Source organism: Mya arenaria, chromosome 3 (genome assembly GCF_026914265.1).
Source record: "Mya arenaria isolate MELC-2E11 chromosome 3, ASM2691426v1".
NCBI lineage: Eukaryota > Metazoa > Mollusca > Bivalvia > Myida > Myidae > Mya > Mya arenaria.
In genome coordinates, this window is record NC_069124.1 from 66,551,133 (window position 1) to 66,569,537 (window position 18,405).

General features: G+C 35.6%; 1 protein-coding gene across 4 annotated transcripts; it reads right to left on the reverse strand.

The window, feature by feature from the left end:
• Nucleotides 1-1,530: 1,530 nt before the first annotated feature.
• LOC128227799 (ganglioside GM2 activator-like) lies at nucleotides 1,531-18,355 on the reverse strand. Of its 4 annotated transcripts, none has more exons than XM_052938661.1 (5): nucleotides 18,165-18,355; nucleotides 10,560-10,778; nucleotides 8,255-8,419; nucleotides 7,604-7,740; nucleotides 1,531-1,823 (listed from the first exon to the last, which is right to left on the reverse strand). In XM_052938661.1, the coding sequence occupies exons 1-5, from the start codon at nucleotides 18,246-18,248 to the stop codon at nucleotides 1,814-1,816; spliced, it is 615 nt and encodes a 204-aa protein (XP_052794621.1). In that variant the 5' UTR covers nucleotides 18,249-18,355; the 3' UTR covers nucleotides 1,531-1,813. The 4 variants fall into 4 exon arrangements, with proteins under 4 accessions (XP_052794621.1, XP_052794619.1, XP_052794620.1 ...); XM_052938659.1 differs by lacking the exons at nucleotides 7,604-7,740; nucleotides 8,255-8,419; nucleotides 10,560-10,778 and adding exons at nucleotides 2,815-2,951; nucleotides 3,346-3,510; nucleotides 4,231-4,449 and having other exon boundaries at nucleotides 18,165-18,350; XM_052938660.1 differs by lacking the exon at nucleotides 1,531-1,823 and adding an exon at nucleotides 6,324-6,604 and having other exon boundaries at nucleotides 18,165-18,352.
• Nucleotides 18,356-18,405: the final 50 nt, after the last annotated feature.

Sequence of the window (18,405 nt, forward strand, 5' to 3'; positions counted from 1 at the left end):
TTGTCTTATGAGCTGTTTGATACGACAGTTGTCTTATGAGCTGTGTAATACGACAGCTGTCTTATGAGCTGTGTAATACAATACGACAGCTGTCTTATGAGCTGTGTAATACGACAGCTGTCTTATGAGCTGTGTAATACGACAGTTGTCTTATGAGTTGTGTAATACGACAAGTGTCTTATGAGCTGTGTAATACGACTGCTGTCTTATGAGCTGTGTAATACGACAGCTGTCTTATGAGTTGTGTAATACGATAGTTGTCTTATGAGCTGTGTAATACGACAGTTGTCTTATGAGGTGTGTAATACGACAGTTGTCTTATGAGCTGTGCAATACAACAGCTGTTTTATGAGCTGTGTAATGCGACAGTTGTCTTATGAGCTGTGTAATGCGACAGTTGTCTTATGAGCTGTGCAATACGACAGTTGTCTTATGAGCTGTGCAATACGACAGTTATCCTATGAGCTGTGCAATACGAAAGTTGTCTTATGAGCAGTGTAATACGAAATTTGTCTTATGAGCTGTGTAATACGAAATGTGTCTTATCAGCTGTGTAATTCCAAATTTGTCTGATGAGCTGTGTAATTCCAAAATTGTCTTATGAGCTGTTTAATTCCAAATTTGTCTTATGAGCTGTGCAATACGAAAATTGTCATAGAAGCTTTGTAAACAAAATTTATCTTATATAATGAGCTACGTTATGCGAAATTTATCGTACGAGCTGTGTAATACGAAAAAGGTCTTATGAGCTATGTGATATGAAATGTGTTTTATAAGTTGTTTTAACGAAATCTAATTGATGCGATGTGTAAATGTTGAACATTTGTGTAATGTTTGGTGAAATTAAGAAAAATGTCCATAAATATGATATATCACAAACAAAATTGAACATAGTGGTCGTGCGTGTTTACGCAATGTACCTTTGAACGCTGCTATGTTTTACTTCTGTTAAAAACGTGTATTAAATTTTATTACAAAGACTCAGACGGCTGTAATATGACCCCCTTAAGTGCTGTTTTAGAAAATATATAGTATCTACACAAATGTGTATTTCCGTGCAGGTCAGCAGGCGAAACTACGTCATTTGGCGAGGCGAAGATATGATTATATGATTATGGTTTCGTTTGTATGCCCTGTTTGTAACTGTTTAAATTAAAGAGACTCAATCACGATTTATAGGTTCACCATTTTGTGTGTCATAAATTACCAACATGAAATTTGATATGTAAGAATCTCAAATATAATTGTGCTATATATGAATTTCATGAACAAAGGGACATTGGAAAGTGCCTCCAAAATCGAAGACATCCATTGAGAAGTCTAGTTTTTTGGCATGTTCAATGTCGATATGGATGTACTAACATAGCAAACAAACATAGGCCCCAACTAAACCCAAAGATTCAAAGCGTTTTCAGCACTCAATTTTTCCATTAATTTTAACTGAATTTATATGTTCTATACGGTACGGACAGCGCATATTACAAACATTTTAAAACGTCATAAATTTAAACATGAGAAATAAACCAGTAATTCGTTTGTTTGTTTTTTATTAAAAAAATGTTAAAAAAAACATGGTGATGGTAATAACAGGAGAACTAAACATGAAATAGACATAAGAGATTCAATATCATACATTTCGATACACATTATATGGATGTCAATTACAGTTAAACTACAGCCATTATACGTTCCCATATGGCTTCCTTTACCATTCTTACATCGCACAGTTTGAGATTATATCAAATGGTTCATCACTGACAATCAAATTCTTTATTTGTGATGGATATTTCGATGACTGTCCCTCTTCACCTGGCTAGCATTGTCTGTAAAATAAATGGATTGTATTTAGATACTCATAATTAACCATTATCCAACTGGAGAAATTAAATGCCTTGTCACTTATATAATCGATGTGATATAGAGTTATATATAGAAAATAATGCATCATTCAAATAAGGGATTGATTGTAGCCGCAATGAGGAATATTGAGCACAATATTTGTTTGACTAAAGCCCACTCAGGGGCGGGGGAGGTTTTTGGGGGCGGAATGTTATCATCGGGGATCAAAGAACTGAAATGCCTTAAATAGAGTATATGTGCGATATTCTCAGCGCTTAAGGTATCTTCTATGCAGCTTCAATATGGGTATGAGGACAATATAGACTTATTGAAAGGTATATTAATTATAACAATGTTTTATGCACCTACTCATTTGAAAAAAAAAATATATATATATCAATCATAAATTTATGATCAACAAGATTACAAGCTTAATTTGATTATAAAATAAACAAATGGATACTTATAATTCAATATGTTAAAATCGTGTATGATAGCATGTGTGATGAATTACGAAATAACCTATTGTTCAGGTCATGGGTTCTTTAAGAATCACTTACTTAGATCCTCATGATTTAAAGCTAAACTCTCACATATTGTTTCATTTGACAGCTTTTTTGTCTTTGAATGAGCCAAATGTTGCACAAATGCTTAGAAGTCAGTGATATCAGCCTACTGCCAAAAGATCAGAACGCAGTGTATCATGTTAACGTTCGAAACTCGATATTGTATGGCTAAAAGCGTTACAAACGCTTTAAGGAAGAATGAAACTTTCGGCAGTTCATCGGTTATATTGTGATTTATCTATTATGACTGAATTTAAATCATTGATTCCCAAACCAGTCGATTCTGAGAGAATAAAATAAATCATTTATTTAAGTTTTGGAGAATTTTTAAGTATGTTTATAGTTTTATAGAAGATCAGTTTATCTTCTTCCAAATACTGCCACTAATGCCGTATAGCCACAAACCTACCCAAGGCAGAGCTGGACGTTGAGGCAGCCGATTTCTTTCTGAGATTCCGTCAGTGTCATGGTGATGTCAAACCGCCCGGATACCGTGATTGGTGGATTGGGAACCATCTTGGTAAGCGTTGGGATAGGGTAATTACCCTGTCGAAAAACAATTGAGAATAATATAGTCAGGTTTAAACCATGCCAAAAGCTAACAAGATGAAAATCCCACAATAATCATAGAAATATCACTACAAATAAATAACTAATCCGACCAAACTCATAATCTCTAAAACACGAACAGGGGTGGTGTTCAATATGCAGCTTTAGTCGATCTTATGGTCATACATTATTGACTTTATTTACTCTATTGGTCAGTTATTAAAAACCAGTAATCCGACTAGCTACATCGTTCTAATACCCAATTAAGACCAAGATTGAATACCAGTAACCTACTCATCCTCTACTGCTGTCTAAGCTGCATATAATTCGCGTTCCTAAAAACAAGCTAGCACTTTCACAAGCTTTCACTTCGTAACGAATTGTGACTGACCTTTTTAAATGGACACTGACAGAAACGTTTCAAAAACGGCGGACATTTGTCGCTCACAACTAGTTTCATTGTGTCACAAACATCGTTGATGTTGCAATACTCTGGCTTGTAGACACAGACGTCGAACCACTGGGTATCAAGCTTCATCATGACCTTCAGGTGAGCCTGCAGGAAAGGACATTTGAAAAGAGGTAGAACTAGTTATTCACTGTAGTACATACAATATTGACATATGTATTTCAGATGTATGTCTGGCAATATGTCCGTACAAATTACACATTGAACTATAAATTCAAATTATGAAACACGAATTTGCAATGAAAATAAAATTAACTGGCAGAACAGAGGAGAAAACATCCAGTTCATAGCAATTAACGGGTTCCTACCATAATTCAATAATTCTCAAAGTGGTCAGCAAAATAACATAAACGAGATTCATGATCACAGTTGTTAGAGATGCACTCTTACTCCCACATGAGATTTACCACAATTAATAATAGTGTTTTATTATTCCCAAAAGGATAAATAAATCGAAAACAATGGTTCTAATGAAACATACCTGTTTTAATTTGAAAGAAATGTGCATAAAACACATAAAAATACCATTTGAGATTATAGTATATCACAGTAAATCCTTAGCATTCACCAATCATTTAATATTTTTGCATTTTCAGCTATTAAACACGGTTACAATCTTGTTATCAGTAATTATTAGTTTTCATAAATGCATTTTAAGTAAGAAGTTAAATGTTTATCAGTCAAAATATATGTTTGTTATACACGTATATGCTTTGATATTGAATACGAGTGTCACTTTAATATCTTCTATCCAGCGCACGAGAACAATATATTCAATATGTTAGTGTTTAAAAAGACAAATCGTACCTCAAGTGTCTTGGTGGTACCAACATCTTCGAAAACATCAATCTGCCCGGAGAACGATATGTTATGGCCGAACTGTATGGGGTCGGGCTCGATATGTAGGGACGTGACGACCACGGGGACGGCTGTTTTATTACACAGCGACCACAGAAACTGTGAGTCTTGGAACGAGTGCCACTTGTAAGGTTCATGGGGGGTTTCAACGTCCAACCCTCTGTCTATCTGTTCGCAACAAACAACGCAAAGCGTTAAATTTCATGATTACAACAGCAAAGTTACAACGATTAACTTTTAATTATATTACACAATTCGTTTATTTATATCTAAGTAAGCGTATGTGTTTTTGTTTTGTTTTTGCCGTAATATGAATACGCAGCTGAAGAACTAGGTTTCATCTACAACTATTGTTAGAATCCGACAACACCCGTGTGTGTTAGACAATGAGGGAAAATGTTTCCAAAATATAATTAACTGTATTATTGAAAATTTGAATATCTCAAGGAATTGCAATAATGACTGCCAAAAATCAAAGATGGATTATTTTCGAGCGATTTACAACGTTAATTGTTTCAAATAAAAAACAAAACAAAACAAAACAGAATCTTTATACGCGTTTTTGTGAAAAAGGAGTCGTAGTTGGTAAACTACAGGTAAAGAAGTACCATGGAATTACCACGACTGTCCGATACGGGCACCGGCTTACACAAAATTGATAAATAATTTAAAATAACCTTCATCTGATACACAAGATTCAAATCCAGACACAATAACCTAACGAACACATATTTAGTTGTATGTATTCTGTTTGAACTTTGTATATAACTCTATTAAAACACGTTTATATTACTGTAAGTGATTGTGTACTCTTGGTTTGTATATAACTACTTATATGTATTTATCATTTCATGGTTGTAAATATATCTCTGTTCAACTCTTCATGTATTGGAGGAAATAAAGATTCATTCATAAACACAATTGTAAAGCACAAAACAAAGTTATTGAAGACTGCCATCATGAATTGTAGCGATCGGTCAAAGGTATGATTATTGATAAATAATTTGTTTTGTTTAGTGACATTAACGTTGTAATCGTAAGATCGTGAAGATGAAGTGGTCTATCAATTCGCATAAAGCCATACGTTCAATATTGTAACCCCGATGCATTTATTGTTTTAAAAGTTCATGTCAAAGTGTAGATCTGACGATACCTGATTTCGATTTGCGTTTTGCGTTACTTATGTATGTGGGCCTGCGGCATACAACCTAAAAACGGTCATTCAGGGAATCCATTCAATAATTACAAAGTTTGTTTAATGAGATGTATGTAACGAAATGTGTATTAAAGCTGTGGACTAAAAAATAGCTTAAAATGTGTCATTTTAGCTATGTAATACAAAAATTGTCCGATGAGATGTGTTGTACGAAATTTGTCTTGTGAGCTGTGTAATACGAAATTTGTCTCATGAGCTGTGTAATACGAAAGTTGACTTATAAGTTGTTTAAACGAAATCTGTTTTATGTGATATTTAAATGTTAATAATTTGTGTAATGTTTAATGTTATTACGAAAAATGTCCATTATTATGATATACATGTATTACAAACGAAATTGAACATAGGTGGTCGTGTGTGTGTACGCAATGTTCCTTTGAACGCTGCTGTGTTTTTATTCTGTTAAAAATGTATGAAAACTATGACAAAAACTTAGACGGCTGTTATATGACTCCTTTACGTGATGTTTTAGAAAATATATAGTATCTACACAAAAGTGTATTTCCGTGCCGGTCAGCAGGCGAAATTACGCCATATGGCGAGGCGAAGATACGATCATATGATTATTGTTCCGTTTTTATTTCCTGACTGTTCAAGTTAAAGAGACTCAATCACGATTTATAGGATCATCATTTCGTGTGTCATCAGTTACCAACATGAAATTTGATATGTAAGAATCTTAAATATAATTGTGGTACATATGAATTTCATGAACAAAAGAATACTTGAAAATGCCTACAAAATCGAAGACTTCCGCTGAGAAGTTTAATTTTTGGCATGCTAAAAGTCATAAATTTATACATGAAAAATAAGCCAGTCATTCGTTTGTTTTTTATTAAATATATATAAAAAAATATTGAGATGGTAATAACAGGAGAACTAAACATAAAATAGATTTAAGAGATTCAATATCATACATTTCGATACACATTATATGGATTTCAATTACAGTTAAACTACAGCCATTATACGTTCCCATATGGCTTCCTTTACCATTCTTACATCGCACAGTTTGAAATTATATCAAATGGTTCATCACTGACAACTAAAGTCTTCATCTGTGATGGATATTCCGATGACTGTCTCTCTTCACCTGGCTAGCATTGTCTGTAAAAAAATGAATTGTGTTAAAATAATCATAATTAACCATTATCCAACTGGAGAAATTAAGAGCTTTGACACTTACATAATCGATGTGATATAGAGTTGTATATAGAAAATGATGCATCACTAAAATAAGGGATTGATTTTAACCGCAATGAGGAATATTGGGCACACTATGTATTTAAGTAAAACCCACTCGGGGGGGAGGGGAGGGTAACATCGGGGATCCAAGCACTGAACTGCCTTTAAAAAAGCACATGTGCGGTATACTCTGCGATAAATGTATCTTTCATGCAGCTTCAATATGGGTATGAGGCTAATATAGACTTATGGAAAGGTATTTTAAGAACAAAAATGTTTTGTGCACCTACTCATTTGAAAAATATATATATTTCATAAATTTATGATCAACAAGATCACAAGCTTAATTTGATTATAAAACAACATTCTTAGCTGGACATTCTACAATATATTAGATGAAAAATGTACAAATGGATACTTATAATTCAATATGTTAAAATAGTGTATTATAAAATAGGTGATGAATTACAAAATAACCTATTGTTCAGGTCATGGGTTCTTTAAGAATCACTTACTTAGATCCTCATGATTTAAAGCTAAAATCTCACAGATTGTTCCATTTGACAGCCTTTTTGTCTTTGAATGAGCCAATTGTTGCACAAATGCTTACAAGTCAGTGATATCAGCCTACTGCCAAAAGTTCAGATCGCAGTTTATCATATTAACGTTCGAAACTCGATATTTTATGGCCAAAAAAAGCGTTACAAACGCTTTAAGGGAAAATGAAACTTTCGGCAGTTGATTTGTTCTATTGTGAGTTATCTATTATGACTGAATTTAAAGCATTGATTCCCAGACCAGTCGATTCTGAGAGAATAAAAGAATCATTTTTTAAGGTTTGGAGACCTTTTAAGTATGTTTATAGTTATATAGAAAATCACTTAATCTTCTTCCACTAATGCCGTATAGCCACAAACCTACCCAAGGCAGAGCTTGACGTTGAGGCAGCCGATTTCTTTCTGAGATTCCTTTAGTGTCATGGTGATGTTAAACTGTCCGGATACCGTGATTGGTGGATTGGGAATCATCGTGGTAAGCGTTGGGATAGGGTAATTACCCTGTCGAAAAACAATTGAGGATGATTATGTCAGGTTTAAACCATACCGAAAGCTAACAAGATGAAAACCAACAATAATCATAGAAGTATCATTTTAAAAAGAAAGGAATTATGTTAAATAACGTTATCTAAACCAATGACTAGGACTAGGAGAAAATATGATAGCGATATTATCATATATAGATATGATATTATATACGTCATATAATAACTGAAAAGTTTAATTAACTACAAATAAATAACTAATCTGACCAAATCCATATTATCTAAATCACGAACAGGGTGGTGTTCAATATACAGCTTTCGTCAATCTTATGGTTATACATAATTGACTTTATTTACTCTGTCCGTCAGTTATTAATACCGTAATCCGATTAGCTACATCGTTCTAATATCTAATTAACACCAAGATTGAATACCAGTACAGGTCTCATCCTCCTATCTAAGCTGTAAATAATTCGCGATCCTAAATACAAGCTAGGACTAGTTTCACATTCTAACATATTGTGACTGACCTTTTTAAATGGACACTGACAGAAGGGTTTCAAATTCGGTGGACATTTGTCGCCCACAACTCGTTTCATCCAGTCACAAACATCGTTGATATTGCAATAATTTGGCTTGTAGACACAGACGTCGAACCACTGGGCGTCAATCTTCAGCATGACCGTCAGGTGAGCCTGCAGCGAAGGACATTTGAACAAGGTAGAACTAGCTATTCACTGTAGTACCTAAATATTTATATATTGTATGAGAGAGAGAGAGAGAGAGAGAGAGAGAGAGAGGAGAGAGAGAGAGAGAGAGAGAGAGAGAGAGAGAGAGAGAGAGAGAGTTGTATTTTGTTAGTCTAAGACATTTTATAGCATAAACATAATGTAATCACTATGTCAGCAGAATATATGAAACACATTGAATTATTAATTTAAAGTTTGGTATAAAAACTAGTTTAAATTATCCGTGAATCTCATCAGTTAACAGTTATTTAGCGTTTTAAATATACGGACCGTTCCAACAACAACAACAAATATCTTTATTACACTCAGGTCCTACATACATGACAACATGAGGACAAATAAGATTAGTCAGCAGAGTCAATAAGGGCTTAATAATACTAATACGAAGAAGAATGACTTTGTCTCGAGTGACGGAAATAGAATGGCTGTGTATTTTTTATGGGCGTACATATATGAAATATGTCTCTTATCGTGGAAAAGAGGGAGACAGTTATTTTAAATATCTTTACAAAATAAGAGGGATAAAAGGGATATACAATGTAGTGCCAAATTTAAAAGGCGGTGCCTTGTACAAGCATATCGTATATATAAGTTACAAACGGTAAAAGGGATCTCAATATATTTAAAAACGGCAGAAATTACGCTGGTTGACATACGCTGCGTATTAAATGTTTCACAAATAAGGCTACTCTTGTCATTAGTTTAACACTTGTGCAAGTTAACAGTTCCTTTTAAATACTTTTATTTGGCCTATTGAAATAATAGGTTGGTGGGTATTTTCTTCTGACATTTTATAAGGATGGGCCAGCTAGGGCGTTGACCCCAACACCTATTGAACATGTTGTTATGTGTATGTTGTTTGTATATTGCGTCTCTTGTTATCTGTCTGTTCGGCCTAAGCCTGGTGCCTTTAAGCAGAATACGTTATATATATATATATAAATATATATATATTGAAAGCTGCACTCTCACAGATTGACCATCCTAACAACTTTTTTTTATTTTTTTGTCTTGGAATGATAGAAAATTTGCGTTAATATCTGCAAACCAATGATATAAGACTGCTGACAAAAGATCAGATCGCAGATTTTCATATTTTCAATATATCCGTTCGAAAATTAATGTTTTATGGTTACTAACGGTTTAAGAAAAATGCGTAAAACATCATTTTTTGTACTTTAATATAAAAATCTGCGATTTTTTGTCAGTAATCTTATATAACTGGTTTCTATGGATTTTCGCAAAAAAATGGCTTGATCCAAGACAAAAAAGTTGCCAAAACGTTAAATCTGTGAGAGGGCAGCTTTAATAGTAACCACATTATCGGGAAATTAGTTGTTTGTTGAATACCTGCGAATAGTCACACCGGAAGTATATGTGATTCAGAAACCCATTGACAATGCTACAAGGAAGTTTTACTCTCTTCAGTTATCAAATCTCATCATGAAAGCGGCATTTAGAATCGGATAATGAGTAAGAGGCTAGACTCTCGAATGAGTCTCACAATACATTTGTGTGAATTCTGACTGCCATGTCATCACGCATAAACTAAGATTTCGGAAAATTAAGCTTTACTATACATTTTTTTCCTATTAAGCCAGAATAATCAGGGGCGTATCCAGGATTAGACATAAGAGGGGATGTAACTGAGGGGGCATAAGCTTTTGATTTGCGCCCCTCCCTCAGAATCGATAGTATTTGGTTTAAAGAGTTGGTAGAGGTGAATATTTTAATAATTTCTACTCCGAAATGGTGCATTTAGGGTGTATGTTATTACTTTTTTCATTGCATATAATGTCAAATGTTTAAACCGATATGGAATTGTAATCTGTTGTGTAGTGATTACTTTTTTAATCATATGAAGAAATTTGCTTTTGTGCTAAATGGCTTTAATAAAAATGAAATTGAATGGCAGAACAGAGGACAAACATCCAGTATAATAGCAGCAAATGGGTTTCTATCATAATTTTCAAAGTGATCAGCAAAATGACATTTACGAGATTCATGATCACAGTTATTAATATCTTTTATCCATAGCACGAGAACAATATATTCAATATGTAAGTGTTTACAAGGCAAATCGTACCTCAAGTGTCGTGGTGGTACCAACATCTTCGGATACATCAATCTGCCCGGAGAACGATATGTTATGGCCGAACTGTATGGGGTCGGGCTTGATATGTAGGGACGTGACGACCACGGGGACGGCTGTTTTATTACACTGCGACCACAGAAACTGTGAGTCTTTTAACGAGTGCCACTTGTTAGGTTCATGATGGGTTTCAGCGTCAAACCCTTTGTCTATCTGTTCTCAAGAAGCAACGCAAAGCGTTAAATTTCATAATTACAACAACGAAGTCACAACGATGTATTTTAAATTATATTTAAGAGTAAAACACAATTCGTTTATTCATATCTAAGTAAGCGTATGTGTTTTTATTTTGTTTTGTTTTGTTTTTGCCGTAATATGGATACCCAGCTGAAGAACTAGGCTTCATCCACAACTAAATAATATTCAAGACCGCAATCATCAATTGCAGCGATCGGCCAAAGTAAATTAAATGAAAACCGATATTGGCTAAGGATGTTTTGACTATGTGAAGTATGTGAAGTAGCTAAAAACAGTCAAGGTCTTTTAGTCACTGAACTTCCATTTTCCGCGAATTAAAGTTCTATAATTATATATTCCCCTCGGTTCCTCACCAACATTTATTTAAGATTCTTCGGTTTTCTTTCAAATTCACTTTAACGTTGTAATCGTAAGAACGTTAAGATGGAGTGGTCTTTCAATTCACATAAAACCATACGTTCAATTTTGTTACCCCGACGCATTTATTGTTTTTACAAGTCATGTCAAAATGGAGTTATGACGATACCTGATTTCGATTTGCGGTACTTATGTATACAAAAACTACAAAGTTGGTTTAATGATATGTATGTTACGAAGTGTATTAAAGCTGTGAAATATGATGTGTCATTTAAGCTATGTAATACAAAAATTGTCCAATGAAATGTGTTGTACGTAATGTGTCTTATGAGCTGTGTAATACGAAATGTGTCTGATGGGATTTGTAATATGAATTTTGTCTATTGGTCTGTGTAATATGACAGTTGTCTTATGAGCCGTGCCATACGAAATTTGTCTCATGAACTGTGCAGTACAAAGAGTGTATTATGAGTTGTGTAATACGAACTTTGTCTTATGAGCTGTGCCAAACGAACTTTGTGTAATGAGCTGTGCAAAACGAAATGTGCCTTATGAGCTGTGCAATACGAAATGTGCCTTATGAGCTGTGCAATACGAAATGTGACTTATGAGCTGTGCAATACGAAAAATTGTCTTATGCGCTGTGCTATACGACATTTGTCTTATGTGCTGTGCTTTACGACATTTGTCTTATGGGCTGTGTTATACGAAATGTGCCTTATGAGCTGTGCAATACGAAAATTGTCTTATGGGCTTTGCTATACGACATTTGTCTTATGAGCTGTGCTATACGAAATGTGCCTTATGTGCTGTGCTATACGACATTTGTCTTATGTGCTGTGTTATACGACATTTGTCTTATGTGCTGTGCTATACGACATTTGTCTTATGTGCTGTGTTATACGACATTTGTCTTATGAGCTGTGCTATACGAAATGTGCCTTATGTGCTGTGCTATACGGCATTTGTCTTATGTGCTGTGTTATACGACATTTGTCTTATGAGCTGTGCAATACGAAATGTGACTTATGAGCTGTGCTATACGACATTTGTCTTATGTGCTGTGCTATACGAAATGTGCCTTATGAGCTGTGCAATACGACATTTGTCTTATGGGCTGTGCTATACGAAATGTGCCTTATGAGCTGTGCAATACGAAAATTGTCTTGTGAGCTGTGCAATACGAAAAACGTCTTATGAGCTGTGTAAACGAAATTTGTCTTATGGGCCTTGCAATACGAAATATGTCTTATGGGATTTTCAATACGAAATTTGTTTTATATGAAGAAATCTGTTGTATGTGATGTGTAAATGTTGAACATTTGTGTAATGTTTTGTGTAATTACGAAAATGTTCATTAATATGGTATATTGCAAACACAATTGAACACAGGTGGTCGTGCGTGTGTACGCAATGTACCTTTGAATGCTGCTGTGTTTTTATTCTGTTAAAAATGTATTAAAACTATTACGAAAAATCAGACGACTGTAATGTGACCCCTTTACGTGCTAATTTAGAAAATATATAGTATCTACACAAAAATGTATTTCCGTGCCGGTCTGCAGGCGAAACTACGCCATATGGCGAGGCGAAAATACGATAATATGATTATTGTTTCGTTTTTATGCCCTGTTTGTACAAGTTTAAGAGACTCAATCACGATTTATAGGTTCATCATTTCCTGTGTGTCATGCTTAGTTACCAACACAAGATTTGAGATGTAAGAATCTTAAAAATAATTGTGCTATATGTGAATTTCATGAACAAAAGGATATTGGAAAATGCCTCCAAAATCGAAGACATCCGCTGAGAGGTTTAGTTTTTATGGCATGCTAAATGTCGGTATGGATGTACTTAAATAACGAAAACCATTAAATCTTAAGACCCAACTAAAGACAAAGATTCAAAGCCTATTCAGCACTCCATTTTTCAATTACTTTTGGCTGATATTATATGTTCAATACGATAAATTCAGCACTTTAAACAAACATTTGAACAAAAGTCATAAATTTATACATGAAAAATAAGCCAGTAATTTGTTGTTTATTTATTAAGAAATGATAAAAAAACATTGTGATGGTAAAAGCAGGAACACTACTGAAAATATACATAAAACAGATTTAAAGAGATTTAATATCATACATTTCGATACACATAATATGGTTTTCAATTACACTTCGCCTATAGCCATTACACGTTTTCACATGGCTTCCTTTGCTATTCTAACATCGCAGAATTTGAGATTATATCTTAAAGTTAATCTACCAAAGTCTTCATTTGTGATGGATATTCCGATGACTGTCTCTCTTCACCTGGCTAGCATTGTCTGTAAAATAAAGAGATTGTGTTAAAATACTCATAATTAACCATTATCCAACTGGAGAAATTAAGTGCCTTGACACTTACATAATCGATGTGATATAGAGTTGTATATAGAAAATAATGCATCATTTAAATAAGGGATTGATTTTAGCCGCAATGAGGAACATTGGGCACAATATTTTTTTAATAAAACACACTCGGGGGAGGGGGAGGGGGAGGGGAGGGTAACATCGGGGATCGAAGCACTGAACTGCCTCAAATAGAGCACATGTACGATATATTCAGAGTGCTTTTTAAGTATATTTCATGCAGCTTTAATATGGGTATGAGGCCAATAAAGATGGAAAGGAAATTTAATTATAGTCCCAAAGATGTTTTGTGCACCTACCCGAGACAGAGGTGGATGTTAAGGCAGGCGATTTCCTTCTGAGATTCCTTCAGTGCCAGGGTGATGTTAAACTCCCCGGAGACGGTAATTGCAGGAGTTGGAATCTTCAGTGTAGTCTTTGGGAGCAGGTATGTCCCCTGCAATTTAGGCAAGCCATGTACGAGATAAGATAGATAAGATAGATTCAAAGGCCGTATTATTTACTCATGCGTTACTAATCTTCTGAAATATCGAATAAAAATCTAATACCTTTAAAAAAGTGAGAAAAAATGATGCTAGCAAAACACATTTCAAAACGGAACAGACTGTTCATTCGACTTATACAAGAGTACATCGTCGTAATACATATAGTTATATATATAAAAAAATCAGAAAGGTTTGAATAGTTAAATACATAAATTTTGATATTAAAATAAGTTCACATACATGTATATTAATCTGTAGCACTAGACACTCTTGTCAACTGATGTGGCCGTGAAAGGGAGTTCATGACTCACAAATAGTTACGCGACTGACCTTGTCAAATGGACACTGGCAGTAACGTTTGAAAGTAGGTGGGCACTTGTCGACCAAGAATTTCTTCAGCTTGTCACAGACATCGGTAATATGGCAGTATTCGGGCTTGTAAACGCACACGTCGTAATACTCACCCTCATGCAACTTCATCATCACCTTCATATCAGTCTGCAATTAAGTACAAAGAGGAGAATAAGGTTACTGTTAGGTCATGACAGTTATCACTGAACCATAGACGGACGAAAGACATAAGATACGCATAAAACGAGTTACTAGTAATACAGTCTGTAAGCCCCGTACCTCAAGTGAACTGGTAGTCCCAAAGCCTTCATATGCAGTAACTGCTCCGGAGAACGAGATGTTCTGGCCAAACTGTATAGGGTTGGGCTCGACAGACAGGGACGTGACAGCCACTGGGACGGCTGTTGTGTTACACAGCTTCCACTGAAACTTGCCGTTCTTGAAAGCGTGCCACTGGTAGGGTCCATTGGTTTCAACACTGATACGCTCTTCTATCTGTATACCGAAACACAAACCGGATACAAAACATTATACGACTATACCCCCAGCAGAATTATTGAAAAAGTGTCTTCTTACGGTTGTAAGCCGTAAGAAGATGCTCTTCACCACAGTTACCATCGTCGGATAACCCCGGTAAACTACTGTGCTCTGCTTCGCTGTGTATTGTGGCCGATTTGGTTAAGTTTTTCTCGTTATCATGAATACTTAATGAGGCAATATGCACAGACACACACACACTAATGTTTTCCCGTAGAAAAAACCAATCTGGCGAAATCTCTGTTTGAGCACCATCCGCCTTGTCAATATTGAATTAAAAACCGCAGCGTAGACCACTAGCCTGTGGAGCCAACTGACAATACAGGGTTATGTATGAAGTGTAACGAAAGAAAGTTCCACGGCCGCCGACGACGCAAAATTATCAGCCTGTCAATACACAATTGTATTGAGCTTCAACCCGCATCAGTCTTTCACGAGTGTTCCCTGTCGCAAAATCATAAATCGGAAAGTCGTAGCAAATTAAATAGTCATTTTATAAATATGTCAATGTATATTATTTCATGATACATCGAAATGTAAAGTTTTAATACAGCTGCTTAGTGTTCTGAGTGTATGAAACTGATACTTGTCATGATCCTACGCATACGGTACATTATACACGTGCGTAGGAGACACGCGTGGACTTTGGCATTTGGGTGGCGGACTTTTGATGTATGGGAGATGGACACCCTCCCACTACGTATCAAATGTGTGCATATGTGGACAAAATCTTACTCTATGATATTCAACATTACTTGCCATATTAATGATATGTTTACAACGTCAGTGGGTCAGTTTGTCAGTTCTTCACTCCTGTCTAACCTACCTTAATTAAAGATGCACTCTAACTCCCAAATAAGATTGACCAAAATTGATCCAATTGTTTTAATATACCAAAAAGAATGAATAAATGTCGAAAACAATGGTTCTTATGAAGGGTACCGAGTTTAATTTGAAAGAAATGTGCAGAAAACAGGGTACTTCTACCTTATGAGATGATAGTAGATCACAGTTAAAATTTTAGCATTCACCAATCATTTAATATTTTTGCGTTTTCAGCTATTAAATACACAGTTACAACCTTGTTATCAGTAATTATTTTTCCATAAATGCATTATTCAGTAAGTAGTTAAAGGTTTATCACTAAAAACTTATGTTTCTTAGACATGTGTATGTATTGATTTTGAATAAGAGTGTCACTTTAAACATAGTTTGAAATTATTATTTTGTTTGTTTGTTTGTTTGTTTGTTTGTTTGATTTGATTTTTTTTATTTGAGGGGAAATTGAAATGTTACTATTTAAGTTATTTATCATTCTGCGATTGTAAGTGTGCAATATTCAACATGTACATGTAGTTATCGTACATACGAATACTGATATAATTAAAACTTCTATCTTCACTTCTATTTTAATTGTGCTATTTATTTGTATATGACCGTCAGGTTTGCAGCCTGGTACCGTTTGGTGAGTGAGCGAGCCCTTCGTAATCAATAAGAGTGTACTTTAATTTGTTGTTTTGAGTACATATGTCAGAATCGATCTGTATTAAATTAATTACAACGTTTAATATTGAACAGCCATGATCATTCGAGACTTTTCCGCGACGATTGGTTATTTATTAACAGTCGGACCAGTTCTCAATATTAAAAATGAAACCATATGTAATAGTTAGATGACATGAAGTAAAGTCTTAATGAATAATAATGGGCGGAGTGAGCGTAGCATATTTTTTCGGGTCATCTAACTGACTTAGAATACAACCTCATTGGCTGATACATTGACAACGCAATATCTGACGCAGGGAATGTGTATGGAATGAGTGGCAGTAGCCGGACCTTTAAACACCCGCGAAAGGTGACATTCTGAATGATTAAGCCTAGTGCTTAATGATTGCCTATCTGCAATTTCATTAGCTTAAAATGTAGGTTGTATTCTAACATCTGTTGTAAAATGATCCCTGGGGTCAATATTCAACTTCGTCAAAAATTCATGTTTTACCAGATTCCGGGCCACTTTGGGTGCTATTTCAGAGGATGCCGAGGCTAGGTACGCCGGATTCAACTGATAGAGCAGGATTAGAATTCCATAACGGGAAGCAGACAAACATTAATGGCAGTAATATAATGACTTCCATTGTGTTCATGATTATATATTTTGCTCGATTACACACAGCTGAAAGCTGATATCGTTTCCGGGCAGAAACCAGCACGGCGCGTCCTTTTTGAGAGGCCATGAGAAAGTACCCCTGGTGGGGTTCGACCCACAAAGGCGTACACCTATACCACATGACCAATCTCACACTTTATTTCCGTTTGCAAATAAATCTTCAACATGACAAAATAACCGACATATATAATAACAGTTTCAGTGTGTTCTCCCTCGCTCGTCTATATCATAGTTGTAGAACGTATTGCTAGCTGCTTGCACTGTATTATACTTCAACGTAATGCACTAGTCAATTGTAACCACGGCTCCCCCAGGTCCGGGGGTATACCGGGGATAGCCGGGGAAAGGGCCGTGTTTTTACCTTCCAGGTTGCCCCGCCGTACCGGGTGAATGCGGTGGTCTTGTCTTCGCGCAAAAAAGAGCGGGGAATGGGCCTGACCTAGGGTCCCTGGGGTGCAGGGGTGTTTGGCGGGGAATTTACCAGCAGTTCGTCCCCGCAGGACGGTGACTTTACTCGGGTTGGCCGGACCGAAAGTCAAAGTCCTCACTATTTCCCGGACCTGGGTGCCGTGGTTACAATTGACTGGTGCATAATGCACATGTCAATTGTTACCACAACCCCCACCACCACCCAGGTCTGGGGGTATACCGGGGATATCTGGGGAAATGTGCGGTGTTTTTACCTTCAAGGTGGCCCCACAGAGCCGCATGAATACGTTGGTTTTGTTTCGCGCCGAAAATAGCGGGGAATGGGCCTTACCTAGGATATCCCCGTGGTGCGGGGGCATTTGGCGCGGGGTTTTACCAGCAGTTTGTCAGCCTGTCGGGGATTTTTATCTGGGATTGGCTGGACCGGAACGGTTAAAGTGGTTACAATTGACTGGTGTTTAAGCCTAAAGTACACGTGTAGTATAACTAATTATTGTTAGAAACAAGTATATATAAAATACATGTATACATAAATTAAGCAATATGAAGATGTGTTAATCAAAAAATGTAAATGGTACTGATTCCGGTAAGGCGATATAATTACCTCCATCAGGTTTACAAAGTCGGCATCCACATACATCATTAAAAATCCCAAAACACAAAAATATAAGACCGCCATGATGTCCATAACTTGTTTTCTTGCAACAACAAAACTTCCTGTTTCAGCTAAAAACTTCCTCTTTCCGCAACCATCGGACTATTTTTTCGCGAAATATTTACTACATGCACCGCCTAATAACGCACATTGAGACGCTTGTTTTATGTTTCATGTTATATAAGTGTTT

What these genes read in the sequence shown, in the direction of transcription:
- LOC128227799 (XM_052938661.1), bottom strand. Translation starts at nt 18,248, where the DNA reads ATGGACATCATGGCGGTCTTATATTTTTGTGTTTTGGGATTTTTAATG. An exon ending in ACTTTGTAAACCTGATGGAG is followed by an intron (nt 10,779 to 18,164) that starts GTAATTATATCG and finishes TCTTGAGAACAG; the next exon opens with ATAGACAAAGGGTTTGACGC. An exon ending in GTACCACCACGACACTTGAG is followed by an intron (nt 8,420 to 10,559) that starts GTACGATTTGCC and finishes CCTTCGCTGCAG; the next exon opens with GCTCACCTGACGGTCATGCT.